The sequence below is a fragment of the Falco cherrug genome, chromosome 5 (genome assembly GCF_023634085.1).
Source record: "Falco cherrug isolate bFalChe1 chromosome 5, bFalChe1.pri, whole genome shotgun sequence".
NCBI lineage: Eukaryota > Metazoa > Chordata > Aves > Falconiformes > Falconidae > Falco > Falco cherrug.
The window spans coordinates 61,284,939-61,302,260 of NC_073701.1; the positions used below are offsets into that span (position 1 = coordinate 61,284,939).

The window sequence follows — 17,322 nt, forward strand, 5'->3', positions numbered from 1 at the left end:
TTCTGATAAATTCATTGTTGGACATGGCACAGAACATTCTTGCTACAAAATCACATTGTTTTCTTCCATTCAGCTCAGCAGGCATTGCACAAGCCTGAGGACTGGGCATTATTCACACGTTAAAAAAATACCCCCTTCACCATGTGAACAAAAGGAATGATTGATGGGGCTGGCAGAGATGGAACTCAGGACGGCAGTACGCACTGTGCAGCAAATTAACTTACAGGCTGCAGTCAGTGTTATGTTTTCCTTCCTAATGTCTCTGCTTCTTGCTTACTGGTAATCTTATTTCTTTAAAAGTGAGACCATAGGCCACCCCATGAATGGAAGGAACCCTAAAAGCTCTGTTAATGTTTCTTTACAGATAACAGTGAGAGACACTTTGCTTGCAGTCTTAAATAGCTTGTGGCATGAACTAGTCGTTAACAGTGAGGCATGAAGATAACGGAGACTGGAATTAAAGTGCAAAATGCATCTTCATGGGTCTTTGCATCCTCCTGGTGACTCAGACATGATTGTGGCCTCTGCCTGTCTGTACAGGAGGCAAGGAAGTACGCTTGCTCCCCCAGCAGCTTTGTTACCCGAGTCTTCTATCAGTTTGCTTTCTTGGAGCTTGTGCACATGTGGAATTTCGAGACAACCAGCAGACTAACTGTGCTAAATCCCTTGCAGACCCTCTTGATTTCTACAAATAGTTTTGGGAGAGATTAAGTGAAAGTGTACATAAAGCTGGTTTAATCCCCAGAATCTCTCTTGTCATTTGTGGTGGATAGTAGTGGGGTAAACCCAGTGACAGGGTGCAGGGCTTTTGGTGGAACTGAGCTGAAAGCGAGGGATGTTTGCAATATCAGGAGGCAACGTCACTGGAAAGTGGCTTTTGTCAGCGAGGGGAATGAGAGGGGAAGGAAGCCCAGGAAGTGTAAAAACTCACTGCAATGTGTGGAGTTTGCAGAACTGCAATTACAAGCAGGTTTGTGTTCTCTTTCCTTTTTTAATGCAAAAGATGCAACTACAAAAAACCTGCAAATGAAGCATTTTCTGTAACAACCCAGAAGAAAAGAGGAGACTGTAAAACCACTCAGTTGTGTTATGGAAGTGACGAAACAACCAGCAGATTGAACTGTGGAACCCAGATTGCTGTAATTTACCCCTGTTCGTTGTAGTAACCACTACAGAGTAGATGAGCTTGAAAACTATTAAATAAACATGGCACAGAAAAGAAAACCCTAATGCCATATGTAGATTTATGTCTGCACCCTTGGTTAGAACTAGATACAGAGCTCATTCAAATATGTATTAAATGAGAGCTTGCTGAAAAGTTCATTTTGTCTTCCAGGTCTAAGAAAACATGTTGTGCATTGTGTGGCTTTGTTGAGGTCACTGTCGCATACTGATTTCATTAGATGTGGTTGTATCACCTTGTAAGGTTGTATTAGATTAACACTTTTTTTGTATATTCCTGCTTGCATTTAAGTCTACTTTTCTCAATTATTTATACACTTGTAAGAGGATATAGAGGTTTCCTTGTTCTGTGTTTCTGCATATGTTATGCAGACATAAAGAAACCACTTGAGTGAAATTCAAAATCATCCAAAATTAGAAAAGGTAAGTCTGATTTCCCGCACAATGTGATAATGCGTTTCTATGTCACATATTTCACAGAAAAAGCATTTAAGATGTCATGGAATTAAAACAACTATTGGGAAAGGACAGGTCTATATTCCTCTGCATCTAAATCCAGGCTTTCTGATTACAGTTGTGTCAGCCAAAGAGGCTTGAGGAAAAAACTGGCTTATAATTAAAAATATTTTATTGTTTCTAAAACCAATAAAATATAGCTCCTTATTTTAATTGATTGTAGCAATACAACAGTAAGATCCAATATAGTGTGATACAGTGTGCTATAAATTGAGGCTTGCAGTACAATTCCATTAAATATTGATCTTTCAGAGAATCTCAACACAAAATGAAAATCCCTACAGGGTGTTTCAAGTACTTTGAAGCAATCCAATTCTTCTTCCTCTTTGGAACTCAGCAGCTGCATCAAACAGGAGAAACTTCTGTGCTTCCTTTGACTCAGCTTCTTCGTGAAGCATTGACCTCTAGTTTGAAAGCAAATTCCTCTCCTGACGGTAAAAACTATTATGTACAGACTGCTGTAGAGATAATAATTTGTCATTTCTTCTCTCCCTCCACGCTGCAACCTTGGCCAAATCCAAACACCATCTCATTCTTAGTGTTTCTAAGTGCTTCAGTCAAGGTCAATAAGAAACATATAGCTCCTCAGCTGACGTGAGTAACATACAAATGTTTTCCATCTCCCCTGGGAAAGAGCTTTCACCTTCCAATAGGCATCCTCTCATAACCTGTGGAGAAGAGTTTCCCAACCGTGCAATGTTTTCTGCCTGCACTTCAAAACTCCCTTGCAAGAGGGACATTAGCTTCCCAATGTATTTTCCGTAGTCATAGTAAGAACTTTTTCACATTGAGTTACGCACAGCTCTGACATCTCCAGGATTGATCAGCTGTGCAGAAGAGTATATAATTTTCTCTGAGACAGTATGGAGATTTAACTATTGCCTTGATGCAATAGTTACAAATTCCTCATACCTAGAAATTAGCATATAAAGTTCTTTTTACACTCCCCTTTTATCCCTGAGGATTGGTGGTAAGATATTTCCTCTCAAACAAAATCTAGGTCAAAAGTAGATGAAACAGCAGAAAATCCAGTACTTATCCCAGAAACGGTGATATACTGGAGCTGTTTATCACTCTTCTGTCATGGAGTCCTCAGTTATGGAGTACTGGGATGATTCAGAGCAGTGGGTCTTGGAGTTAGCATCCCACTCTGAGTTATTGCTTCCTTTTGTCTCCAGGCTCAGATAAATGTGGTTGCTTCACTTGGATTGAGTCACATCTTTTTTTTTTTCTTTTTTTTTTTTCCTACAATCACAAAACCTCAAGCTTATTTTTATTACCAATGAAAACAAGGTGTTTGACGTAATCACATCACCCCATATCCTGAAAGTCCCATGTATGGTCTTGCAGGGGCTGTGCCTTGCCATAGAGCTTGTCAGTTTTAAAGTGTCACACTTGTACTAACAAAAATGTTGGGCTACAGCCAGGGAACTCACTAGCAGCTCAGCAACTAAAATGTCTCAGAACAACTTTCATCTCGGGCAGTTCAGCCTTTCCAAATAAAAATAGTTTGGTTGAAATAGTATTACTCTTCCAACATCACAGATGATTCTTATCCACTAGCGACCTTTCCCACCAATCTCATCCAGGTGCACTGTAATTTATGTTCCTAGTAAAAAGTCCGTCATTCACTAACATTCAGATATTTAACTCAAACCCAGTTCCTCAGCTTGTTTAAATCAATGTTGTTGCATTGATTTCAGTTGAGCTATGCCCGCTGAATTTCTAGCTTATTTCAGAAAGTAGAGAAATAATTGCTTAATACAGTTTTGAGTTTGACCTTTTGAATTTAGATCTGGCTTCTGAAAAATAACATTTTCTACTTCAGAGATCAATCTTTCTTCGTACCACACCAACAGAACTGTTGCGTGGTCCCCAACGGCGTTCATGACTGAGTGAGAATGTTAAAGTTTTCATGTTTGTCCCTTCCCCAACCACTGTCAACCGTGGATATAGCTACCATCCAGCCTTGCTATCTGTTCAGATAGAGAGCTCCAGCTGCAACCTATTGCTTATAGATACTGCAGGTTTCTTCAGACCTCATGTGAAGAAAAAACAAAACTTACAAATCTTATTCTTGCACTTAATAGCCTAGTTTTGCAAGCTGAAGCTCCGTGTAGAAGGAACTTTCTTCCAGATGAGGCTTCCGGATAAGCATACTATTTAATAGAACATGCAAATAACAATTCTGGATGAATGCTCAATATTGAATCCTTGTTTTCATGCTCTCAACTTTTTTTCACATTTTCCACAATTTTTCACTCTTTGTCTCATCAATTTTGCCCACTTTTCAGTTCTTACTTAGGCAAGAATCTGCTGGAATAAGATCTACATATTTACGGTTCATATGTTTAATAATTGTATGAATTCCCTGTTCCACAGTGCAAGTACTTCTGCTTTCTGGTACAGAAAAAAAAATTACATCATTTAGCATTTTAATTAAATATAAAATCTAAGATAACTGCTGTTTCCTTTAAAAATAGCAGGTTTTATGCAATAGACAAAGCTGTAAGCAGTTTTGTATTTATTTTTGTGTTTCTTTCTAAGCAAACTAAAATCAACTTGCAATCAGTTTGGTTCAGCCAAGCTTTATAGTGAGAATGAATAAAAAGGAAATTGGTCTTGGGAGGGAGGGAAAAGGAGAAACATGCATTTGCTAATGGCATGGTGAAAACTTTGCTTCCATATTCATTCTAAATAAACATGAAAAATGTTTGGCATATGAATGTAGGAAGAACTCATCCACAGCACATGCTCTTTATCATAGTAATCCTACAGAAATGTGTTGCCAATTGCAAACAATTCACAGCATGCACAACCAGGTTTGACATTGCCAAGATATTCTTAAGTTGAATGAATATATGACTTTGCTTATTTAATAGCATGTTTGTCTCCTTGTGCCTCTTTAAGAGCCAGTGTGAGCCCAGAAGAATTATTCTATATCAAGTTGATATTTTGTTTCTACTTTCAGGTTTTATAACAATTGTTGCTTGTAATAGTCCAAGAAGCTTTCTTCCTACTTCCATTGCTTGCTTGCTGATTTGTAACATCTTCCTGGGCAACCTAAATAGTATAAATATGTATGTAAACTGCATATTTGGATTTCTGCTGTCATGCTTGCTTTTAATGGCTTTAAAATAGATTTGAGGACAGTGTCTATTTTAAACTGGTACTTAACAGTTTGCCTTATTCATGAATATTACATTCCTTCTTTCTAGGCTCTTAAGGATGATGATGCTGAGACTGGACTGACTGATGGGGAAGAGAAAGAAGAACCCAAAGAAGTGGAGAAGCTAGGGAAAATCCAATATTCTTTGGATTATGACTTCCAGAACAATCAGGTTTGAAACAACCAACCTGTAACATTTCATTTCTGTGTGTGCAAGGGGAGAATGAAGTAATACATTTCGTTACAGTATATATTTCTGAAATCATTACTGCTTGCACAGAGTAAAGGAAGAAAGGAAGCCTGAAGATTCATGACAGAGGTACTACTAAACTGGTATTCAGTCTACGCAGAGTTTATAATGCACCTTTAATCAAAATTGAAGACACAGTTTTATCTAATGTTATTAATAACTTATATTAAGGTGTCACCAATCAATGTCAACACACATATTACGAAGTCTGCATGCAGAGAGTAAAAGATAGCTTCAGCCTTCAGGCATTTAAAATGTAAGCAAACAAAAGATGGGAGGAAGAAGAGAGGGGCATAACAGTGAGTTGATTCATTGTGGGTCTTTTAGAAAGTTGGTAAGATTGTCAAGTACATCAGGTGTGCACTTTAAGTTATTAACTAGCTGCATCAGGTTCTGTTGCTATCCATGAAAGTACACCTACTAACCAAGAAAATTTTAGTTTGGAGCAAAAGTTCAAATAAAAAGATTTGTCCAAAAAACCCCCAGGAAAGTTGGACAAAAAGAATCTTTCCAGTCAAGGACTGATACTCCTTCCATACCCTACTCTGAAACTGGTAAGATCAAACTTTGGCATACTTGCCCAAGTTTTCAGTAGGAATAGACACTGTAATGTGATGTAGACCTGTCCACATCCTGAACTAGCTCATTTTTAATCCCCCTCCTTGGCCTCTTGCTGTGGTTAGGATCCCTTTTGTCAATGGTACCAATTTACAGCCTTACATGAAAACTCACTGTGCTTTGGACTGAAGTACACCAACACATCTTCTTCACTTCTACTGCCTGTCTTTCAGTGAACTCGAGAATACACATCCTGCATTTCATTTTTTGACAACTTCAGTCAAACCCACATCATTTTTCTCGGTTGAGGGAAAGATATGACTACTGAACTTAAATCCCTGTTAATTCCTATTCTTCATCTGAACTGACCTCCATTTGTACTTGAGATTTATTTCCACATTCAGATTCTTTATTTCTTGCTGTTCACAGAATGCAGTATGCTTGCTTGTTACAAGACAAAGAGGGAAAGAGAAATTAAGAAAAAAAACGTGTGTCAGCAGCAGGGTATTTATACTCAGCAATGGCCTGGCATAATACATAGTGCTTCCCTGTCTTTTCAACTGCCTTCTGACTACCAGTGCTTGTTTTTCAATGCAAGAGCCAAAAAGAATTCTGAAGCCTTTCAAGAACCTCTGTTTAAAGGAGCTTTTCCTTAACTCCCAGAGCAAATTCCCTGGCCATGTGATGAGTCACACTAATCCCTCTTGAAATCAGTATGAAGCATTAGACCCTTCAGAAGCAGAAGACCTAGAGGGGGAAAGTGTTCTGACAAATGGATTTCAGTTTCCTTTGAATATGAAAACAAACTTTCTGTGTGAATTTTATTAAAGGAAGTGATGTTTTTGTGAACTATATTTTACAAAGGGAAATAGGATGAGAGAGCAACAAATCTGTAAAAGTGCGTAGTATTTAATTAAGGTAATAAATCACTTGAGTTATGGATTACTATTTTAGTTATGGAATACTGTTTTATTTTGTTGCTCTAAACCATGCAGCAGCTTGGAATTTGTCAGAAGATAATTGATATAAAAGAGTAGAAAGGATTCACTTAGGTTAGTATAGCACGGTGGCGTGAAACTACAGACCAAAAATCTGCTAGTATATTGCACAAGGTTAAGGATGGAGACAAGATGACCGATGTACTCTCCAGAGCACAATGCCTCAGTTTTAGAAAGAGAAATTTTAAAAGGGAATTGAATTGCTTTTCCACTCTGTTAACTAGAAGTCATAGACTTGTTTTTCACTCTTTGATGTGAAAGACTTGATGTAGATCCTGAGCCTATCCATGTATTTATGAACTGTTATGCATCTAGAATAAGAATGAGACAGAAAAAGAGAGAATGAGAATGAGACAGAAAAGGAGAAGTGTTTCTTATGGCTAAAGGAAAATGTTTCATGGAGCTTAAGAATCCTGTAGTGGGAAAGCATGTAGGCCATACTGTGAATTTAAAACTGGCAAAAAGAAGTCCAGCTTTGAGGAATCTCTCAGAAGCCAAAAACTTCTTTCCTAAACTGACTATATTTTTCTGTATTCCATTTGTTAAGAGCTTCTGTTTCCAATTTTAAATGATTCATCTATGAGGAAGAAAATGCATTGTGTCTGAAGCACTGATTTAGAAAAAATATTCTCAGTTTTCATTCTGTTCTTAATATCTTGTCTCCAGATTGACCTTGAAGAGTCACTTGAATGTTTACCTTAGTTCTGTGTCTATGAAACAAGACTGATTTTTTTTTTCTCTCAACTCTATTATGCTGATGAGGCCTAATAAAGGCTGGGGTGTCTAGATCACACCGTACCCTACCCTACCCTACCCTACCCTACCCTACCCTACCCTAACATAACATAATATAACATAACATAACATAACATAACAACATAACATAACCCTTCATTTGTAACACTTAAGAAACGGCCAAAGCTTTTACAAGTTTCAGATGTGCTTGAACCTTATTTTTAAAAGTATGTAAGAGATTTCAGAAACTAATTTTTCTGTTTTGGCGTGAGATTACAAACTGTTATTAGGATTTAGTTACAAAAGGTTAGTTTTCATGGGGTATTTTTTGAAAATGATGTCCTTAGTTTAATACCTAAACCCATTTCTAAACATAGCAAGAGAAGTTAAATATAAGGAAGACTGCAAGATCCATTTGTTTTCAATAAAGCTCTACCTGAGGATTTGTGTTTGGTTGGAGGAAAGGTTACATACTGGTGATTTAGAATACAAATTTTGTACTCAAAATTAGACACTCTTGATTGTTTAATAATGTCATTTCTATTCATGGTGCCCAGCATAGAAAAATAATGCACAAGAGGAGAGAGCAATTGAAAGTTATTTGATTGCAGTCTTTAAAAAGATGAAGTCTGTATTTAGCTGTAATCAGCTGCCCTTTGAAAACCTCTTTTTTGCTTAAAAACGGCCTTTGTGCAGTCTGCATCTGCCATAATTGGTTTTCTAAAGTCTAGCGTTTCTTTATTTGCCTTCCTTGAAGGGGGGGGTGGGGGAGTGGGGGAGGGATGGGTTTTTTTGTAGACCCGAAATAGAGTCTGCATGTGTATTTCTCGGTTAGTTTTTTTATAGGCATCTATTTGAAATGTCATTCTGCTGGTTTTCTCTGTTTTCAGCTTCTGGTTGGGATTATTCAAGCAGCTGAGCTGCCTGCATTGGATATGGGTGGTACATCTGATCCCTATGTGAAAGTTTTCCTGTTGCCTGATAAGAAGAAGAAATATGAGACAAAAGTCCACAGAAAGACCCTTAACCCTGTTTTCAATGAGCAATTTACATTCAAGGTATGTTTTTGATAATTATTGAAACCTCTTTATTCAACCACTATGTAGCTCATGCTTGGCTACAAAGTTAGATGTCTTAGTTGGTAACTGCAACTTAGTGACTTTTCATATTGTAGAAACCTATGATACTCAAACTTATGATGAAAATGGTATAACATAGGGCCAGGCCTCAGCAGGTGTAAAAGGCACAGTTTGATTTTAGGCACTTCAGTTATCCTGATGTATAACAATCTTATCCATATTTTATGGCTGGATAAAACTTACAGGAAAGTCAGAAAGTAGTGACACTTTGACAAATGTCAGGTAAATTTCCCTAGACCAGCATTTTCTTTAAATATCTTTGTAACCTGATTTATGACTTTTGGTATACCATTTCTTTTCCCCTCAAAAATAAAGTGAAACTCTTGGAAAGTAAATGGATGAAGGACAACCTGGCAGATTAATCTTGCCAGAATTTGTCATAGCAATTCTTTGCCATGCTACTTTACATATGAAAAGAAATCATGTCTCAGGTTTAATAACATATGAATTAAATAAATGTAGCTAAGCCTTACATTGCAATATTTAAGTTGTTCCAACAGTATCTATCAATACCGTTTTTCTAAAACCGTAGCCATACCTAAACCTCAGTTAAATACAGTAAATGGATACTATACAGCATGTTTCATAGTGCTTCTCCTAATATGCATTCCTCTGCTGTTACTTCAGGCCTTTCTCTCTATGCCCAATCTTATAATGACAGCTACAGATTGAAAACAGGAACAGTGAAAGACTCAGGCTATGTAATCATTCAACAAGAAAGATATCCCTGGAGGCCAGAACTACTACTGCATATATAAGCTTATTTTTTCCCTTGAAGATGTTCATAAAAATAACCTTTTGTGTGGAGTTATTTTTTTCTTGAGCTTTCCTAAGAGAGCATTTAAAAGAAAACAGAGTTCTAAATTACAGATTCCTGTGCAACTCAAAAAAGAAAAATAGAACCAATAATGCTGTCATCTAAGATGAAGGCACAAATTATAAATAAGATCATCCACTCCTGGGTTATAATGTCCACTTGTTTTAAGTCACACCTTTAATATTCAGATTCTCTATGCTCGGGAAGAAAGTTTGCTTTCCATGCAAGACCTTACAGAGTGTTTGGGTGCATCCCAATCGAGTATTGATCATCCCCTGGATCCTGTGGTCTGTACTCAGGAGAAAAACAACAGGGCATGCCAAGTACTATCATTGTGCTGGGGACTACATTGACAAAGACAAGTGATCATTTGACTAGTGCTGCAACTGTAATAAATAACTTCTGTGGGAACTAGTCACAGTGTCTTGTTTACTTGGGCAGAGCCATACTTCTGTGACCAGTTCAGGTGGTGCACAGCTTCTGTTGGCATCCTTCCCACCTCTCCCTTTGGCAGAGCTGCCCACCAGGCAGCCCAGGCCCATTTTGTTACCTTCTGGGCACAGTTGTGAGCTGCCCACCTTCCTCCCAAAGAAGGGCTAATGGGGATGAGATGGCTCATGTTTCTGCTGTATTGCATGTTGAGCCCTGGACCTCATTCCTTCTCTTCTTTTGGTGATTCCCTGTGTCAGTCCCCTTTTCATTTCTGTTTCCCAGACATCCATGGTGCTGTTCCAGGCTGCAGGTGTTCGTCAGGCTCTGACTGTCTGAATTGTATACCCACACTGTGCTGCCAAAAGGAAACAGAAATACCAGCTGGACTACAGCAGTCTGGCAAAAGGAGGTGTTCTTCCTCAGGCCCAAAGTGGAAAGAGGGTTCGTGTCTAGAGAAGTGGCATGTCTGTGCCAAAAAAACCCCACTCCTATAACGTGTCCTTCTACCAAGGTCTCACCTGCATTAAGCCAAGAGGCTGAGTATCTCTCAGATGAGCAGAAAGCAGGGAGAGGGAGCAATCCTTCACAAGATCTAAGGACATCCTTGGTAGTCCTGAACATAGCTGGAGTCTGAGGCTACTTTAGAGGTAACGAATGGAGAAAGCATTTAAAGAGGAAGGTAGCTAAAATAAGCTTTACTGAGGTCAAATGAATGATTAAAAAAAAAGTAAATAATAATAAATTTAGTCTTTTCATGCATTCCAAATTACCAGGACCTGTTACTGATGGAAAAAGAAACTTCAGAACATTTCTCCTGCTTTTGAGGCTGCATAAAAATCAAGGTGAAATGCTTTAGAATTTTTCTTTCCACATACATTTGCCTTCTATGGCTCTTTAGAAGCTACAAAAAAATTCACAGAATCAAATTGATTTTGCTATAGTATTTGCTACAATACACAACCCTTACCCACTGAAACTACTGTACTCAGTAATGGAAGCTGGAGCTGGATCTCAACTTGAAAAGCTTCTTTTAAACATTATATAACATGTTATGAAAAAGGAAAAGTACTCATGTTATTAATAAGTACTTTAAAAAGCAAGTTGAAGCCAAACAGTAACAAACGGCAACAGTCATAGCGTTTAAACAGACTGGAACATGCAGAGGTTAAGAAGTCCAACGATAATGCCGTGCTTTCATTTCTCTTATACAGACAATTAATAGAGAAATGTTTACTGAAGCCCATGGAAACCATTTATACTTGCAGAATATAATCAAATTGACTGAGTGTTCAATGTAAGTTGAAATAGTTCCTCAGTCAGACCTTTCTAGACAGCCACTCAAGTGTAGCTTACCTGAACTGCTTGTCTTCATCTGAATATTAAAAATGTGACTCATAAGCATCCTAACCCACAGCATCTGTCCAAAACACATCAGAACAGCTGGAAAATCGGTCAGAATTTGGCCTTCTGCCGCCACAGTTTCTAGCTGTACGCTGTGACTTAGAAAGCACCTTAGTATCTACAGTGTGAAAGGTATAATAATGAAAAATATCCCTTGGTAAGTATTAGGTAGTGGTACCGCAAGAGAACTATTTAGTGTCTAATTACTTTGTGTCACATACAGTAATCCTGTTCTGTTTTTTTCATCAGTCTGGGAGCTACCCATTTCTGAGTGATGACAGTCAATTTATTGAGGAAAAGACACCCTTGTGTGAAAAGTTCATGTGTCTTCAGTGCAAATAATTGGGCTTCCTGTTTCAGTTTCATCACCCACAAAATGATTTGAAGTAGAATGAGAAAAAGCCAGGGAGTGATGAGTGAGCTGCCACATTGTTCTATCGAGTGCCAGAGCCTGGTCTCAAAAAATACTGCATCTGGTGACTCTGAAACAAATACACCTCATAATTTTGTCTGCAGTTCAATTTACCTGAGATGACAGCTGATAAACCAAAGAAATAGATTTGCATTGTAGAGGACTGATCTTTATTGTCTCAGATACAGAGTTTGTCATTTCCTCGTCTTTGCAGGTGCCATACTCTGAGCTGGGTGGAAAAACTTTAGTGATGGCAGTTTATGACTTTGATCGTTTCTCCAAACATGATATCATTGGGGAATACAAGGTTGCAATGAACACAGTGGACTTCGGTCATGTCACTGAAGAGTGGAGGGACTTACAAAGTGCAGAGAAGGAAGAGGTAAGAAAAATCAGACTTTTTTTTCCCCCAGGACACTTTTATCCTCAGCTAGAGGAACAGTCAAACTAGCAACATTTTTTCTGCAGAGACAGCTCCCATCTGTTATCAGCATTTCTCAGACTTACTTTGCCTGATAAGTTTTTGATAAGCATCTTTTCCAATACTCATTGAATGGTACATTCTACTTTGCTAATCCTATTTCCAATCTTTTTGATAGTTTATGCAATATATTAAGGAAGTTTTCATGAGTTTGACTTTTTCTTGAATTGATGCAGTTTTGGTACATAGAATTTGTATTTGAATTTTAAGAGTAGTGTTCATTTAGACTTCTTTGTGGTCCTAATCATTCTCAGTGTTTGCATCTCAAGGTATCTTATTCTGCATGAAGATAATGGTAGGTTTTCATTAAAATAATTTACAGTTTTATTGAGCTGCTATGCAATAATATCCATGGATTAGAATTCTACATTTGACAAAGACCTTGGAACAGTATCTCACTCAAATACTAATCACCTTTTTTATTCTCCTCTCTGTACCAGCATCCTATGGGTTCATTATATAGTAGGTATAGTGCTACCTAAAGTACACAAGACACTGTTTGGAAATATTTATTCACTACATTGTGCATCCTATGAAGTTGTTCATACCAGCACATCCACCTTTTTGCTTGTTATAAGACCATTTTGCACTCAGTTTTACATTATTTTTCCTTTTGATTACTAGGTGATATCTGCCCACTCATAATAGTCAGCGTGCACAGTGTACTTCACGTCTCTGGTGGGAGAATGAATCTGAGTTCCTCATCGTCTAATTCTGCTAATAAGCAGTTTTGGATTCAAACCTTAGTTTCTGTAATTAAAGGGACAGTCTCTGGATGAAATCTTACTTAATGCAAGTAACAAATACCTGAATATTGCATTTAGACTACAAGTTGTGAAAAATTCAGCAGATGCTGAGTCATGCAGCCTTCTCAGATTTTCAGAAATGGTAGAGTTCAGTCTTGCTTTTTGAGTGCTTTTTTTTAAAGACTGTATTTCCAGATGGCTTTCTTCTACTGCTTATTGATTTGTGCTTATTGCATGTGTCATTGGTACCTATGCTATATGGGGCGTTTGTCTTCCACTCTCAGAGCTAAAGATGAAAACATAAAAAAAAGAGAAAAAGGAAATTTGCAGTTCAAGGGCCCTGTTCCTTTAAGGCATATCAGAAAGATAGAAGTGTGAAATGGGAGTGCATTAATACTTACAAACTTCATTAAGTATCAAATCAGTCTTTTGTTGCATTGTCATGTTTTGCTGTTTCAAAACACACAAAATAAATACTACACAAAGAGGAATTGACACTTTACCATTCTAGTCTAATTTAAAGATTTTAGAACATAAGCAGTGATATTCCCATATGCAGCTGATAGATAACATGGTATAGATTAGTGTGGGGTTTCATCTGTCATGTGGCACAGAACATTGCCTCTTGGATTTTCTGTCTCATGTCCATGGTAAAACCTGACTCAGTCGTCTGGTTGCTCCATGAAGTTCATGTCCTGCTAATACAAAACGATGAAATATTGCTTGAAAATAGATACTTAACAGTGTGAACTACTTCCAAAAATGCATTCTGACTTGGAAATAACTTTTTATTAAAACAGAATGAGGTAATTAAAATAAATAATTTTTAAAGTATTTGGGTATTGGAAGAGTATTACAAGAGTTTTGAATAGTTTGCAGTAGAGATGAAATCAAGGTTGTACCTTATTTGTGCTTTCAGAGCCCAAATGAACCGGTGGATGTATATTTTTACATGTGTTTGTCATTTGTCTATGTGAATGTATTTGTATGAGAGTAATGTTAGATAGGAGAGACGAGCTTTTTTTTAGTTCCCATTTGAGCCTCTGCCCTCACCTTTCTTAACAATTCAGGTAATACATATGCAGAAAAAACATTTTAATTTTTGTAGGTTTTTCTATAAGGCCTTTTTGAAGTTGCTACCAATGCATGGCTTTTTTATTTATAAGAAGCTAGGCAATATGAACCTCTGAAAGCATCATGAAAAACTGATTACACCAACTCCCTAAATATTTTTTCATAATGCAGGAGGTCTCCTGTTTCATTTCTGTATCACTATGCTCATAAGCATGCAAGGTATCCAATAAATATGAGATAATACTGTAACCTAAGTTATTTGGAGACTTTGTTAATCTTAGTTTTCTGTATGCTAGCTGTAGCTTTTTCTAAAACATCTCCTGAACCCACTGTACAAATAAAAAGTGACCCCACAGAAGCCAGTTACTCAAGATTTAGATAAGCCAAGTGTATTTAATCCAAAGGGTCTTCACGTCTTTTTGCTGTTGTGGAACCTCTACTTCTGTCATATATATGTTGAGCCTCATTCAAAGAGTTGCTTAGCCCAATTTGGAAAAGAAACCTCTACCTAAAGAACCAAGTGAGTTACATCTGTCAGTGGTTTGAGAGCTGTGTTTCACAAAAAATGTCATTCATATTTCCATACTTGGCTACTGCCAAGTACCTCACCACCTTCAATGTTCTGGCCCCTGCTCTGCAGCAAAGATGCCAAACAAATTCTAGTACATTTTATGTGATAATAAATAGGGGACAGGGAGGGATGGGAGAGGTCCTATCTTCGTAAACCTGTTATCAGCTGACATGGCAGATGTTGCAGAATTCACAGCAGATACAGCTGTGACCAAGAGGTATCTTAGCTTCAGAATTAGCAAATACAGTCCTGCACATACAAATGTATAGCATGATTTACCTATGCCAGGTGTGTAGCAACAGACACATGCTTGTCTCTTGGTAGTGATCGTGAACACAATATGTCGATCTGCCTTACTCATTGTAAGAAAACATGATAAAAAGCAATTTGAAGCCTAAGCAAATGGATTTCACCCAGAAATATATGACTATCAAAATACCTTTTGTAGACTATTCTGCATGTTACAATTGCTTAATGAATTTGCCCTTGAAAAGCACATCTGTGTGTGGTCTGCAGTATTTGAAGAATTACATGTTTGTTTCCTTTTTGCCCTCACAGCACTTAAGTAAGTTTGTCCATTCTTAGCAACCTAGCACTAACAGGAATTCTAAATATGTTTTCATTTAAGTATCTGATGCCAAACTATCCTTAATGTTTTCATTGTGGCCCCTAAACATGATGCAGAAAACATCTCCCAAACCACATCAGTGGCAGTTGTCACCAATCACTTTGAAAAAACATCTAGGTGGCATCAGTCAAGCTGAGTATAAAGTTCTTATTTTTGTGTCACATTATGTTGAATTAAGTTGATGCATATCACAGAACATACAATTCAATTAACACTGCAATCACAGAGGGCAAACTCCTTTTACAGTTACTCTTCTTTTTGCTCATGAAGCTCCACTGTACTTTCCATCCTGTTTTCTAGATGGGCTTGAAATTGATGGCAGAGGATGAATGTTTAATGAAATACTTGAAGCTCTACCTCTCACAGCCCAGCCATTTGAATGGCATCTCTCTGACACTGCATTGTCTTCTGGGAAAGGTCTTATTAATATATTTATGTTGGTGAAGCACTTTGAAGGTACAAGGCTTTATGTAAGCATTTGTCATGACTGTGAGAGGGTTTTGAGAATGTACAAGTCTCTACAACAACTGCTAAATATTGGGGAGGCAAGCACTAATGAACTGCATTCCTTGAATCCTTTTTTCCTTGCTGCTGTTAGCTCTGCAGTCCTTGTGAATATGTGGAGGTGATTTATCTAATAGTCCTTCAGTCTCATATGACTGAGAGCATGGGAGGGAAGAGTGGTAGATATTGAAAGGTTATTCACTTTTACCAAGCCTGACATGTAATCGTTTGGGCACAGAGTGTTAAAAAACAGATGATAGGAGTTTGCTCCTCTGTGTCATCTACCAGATGTCACTGCCATTAACTTTTATCTGAGTACACACTGCATCCAATATCTGTTATCACTCTAGTACAGAAGGCCAGACAGACAACTTCTTTTCTCACAGCAGTGTGAATCATACTGAGAGTCATCTGAATACTTCAGCTGATTTCCCTCCAGACGTTTTGTTATATTGGCACTTAAATTGAAAACCTGTTGTAGCAAACATTCCAAGAAATTTTAGGGAAAGTAAGGAAGAGCAGAAACAGCTCTTTCCCTTGAAAACAGTGGAGAAGCAGAGCCTTAGTCCACACAGAAAAGGATCTTTGACCTGCAAGTATCTACCACCAGGAGTTCTGCAGACCTCTTAACAACTGCCATCACATATGACTCTATGCATTATCTGATCAGGCATCCACCATGGATAGGTTACCTGACAGATGCATGCTCGTATCACAGTGGGTTGTGATGGATATATTTTGTACTGGGCTTCTGAGAAGTCTGCTGGAAAACACCAGGAAGATGCACAACACCTGCTGTCCTACATGATGCACAAACCCAAGCAGGAGAGGTGCTACCGTATTTCCTTGCAAAAGGAAGGGTGAGATGCAAGTGTTCTGCAGCTGGGGAGTGGAACACCTGTTCTGTGAAGCTTGACATGCGCTATTCATGAGGATTGTTCTTTCCTTCCTCTTAAAAAAAATAAAAGTTGAAGGAAGGAGATGGGAAACTGGGCCTGAAATGGGTAAATGTAATACCTCAATATGCTTCATAGAAGTTGGATACTGGAAAAGTTAGTAAGCCAACCAGCTTATTCAATCCTCAGCACTGAAACTTGCAGAGCTAAGAGGAAAGGACATTTTTACAAATGTCACTGCAAAGTCACAGCAGCAAATCATTGTCATTTTCTGTTATATCAGAGATGGACAGATGATCTAATAGGCCTTTTCCATCTTTAATAATAACACTTTGGTCTTACACAGCTTTGCAGATAGCACAGTGCTTTGCAAAGAAAAGTATCATTATCCCTATGGAGATGCTGTCAGAGTGTCAGACAAAGTTTGAAATGGGAGGCTGCCTTTATTTCGCTGTGTATTATATTGGATCACTATGTTTTCTGCATGGTGTTCAAGTTTTCTTTCTTCTTACACCCAATTAAAACTTTAAAATGTTAAATCTAAGGGCGTTTAATTTTCAGGTTTTGTGGCAGTTACATACAGTAAATGCACAACGTTCAACATTGTAAGTGCAGCATCTGTCCTGAAAAGGAACTGAATTTGATAGTGAGACAGGTAACAAAACAGAGGTTCTTAAGTCTGAGAATAAGCAAGACTGGTTTGAAATTCTTCAGTTAGTTAAACCAGTTAATTAGCTGGTTGTCATCTTGAAATTGAAGATGTTGAAATGTTGTGATTTTAAAGATAAAACCATATGACTCAAGTAGGAAAGT

General features: G+C 37.8%; 1 protein-coding gene across 5 annotated transcripts in view; it reads left to right on the forward strand.

The window, feature by feature from the left end:
- SYT1 (synaptotagmin 1) overlaps positions 1 to 17,322 on the forward strand; it is a 357,459-nt gene that overhangs the window by 270,967 nt on the left and 69,170 nt on the right. For 4 of the 5 annotated variants that reach the window (XM_055712129.1, XM_055712127.1, XM_055712128.1 and 1 more), the window contains 3 exons: positions 4,917 to 5,039; positions 8,299 to 8,466; positions 11,824 to 11,991. In XM_055712129.1, coding sequence (XP_055568104.1) covers positions 4,917 to 5,039; positions 8,299 to 8,466; positions 11,824 to 11,991 — 459 coding nt within the window. The remainder of the gene's footprint in view (positions 1 to 4,916; positions 5,040 to 8,298; positions 8,467 to 11,823; positions 11,992 to 17,322) is intronic. The other variant, XM_055712131.1, reaches the window with a different exon arrangement.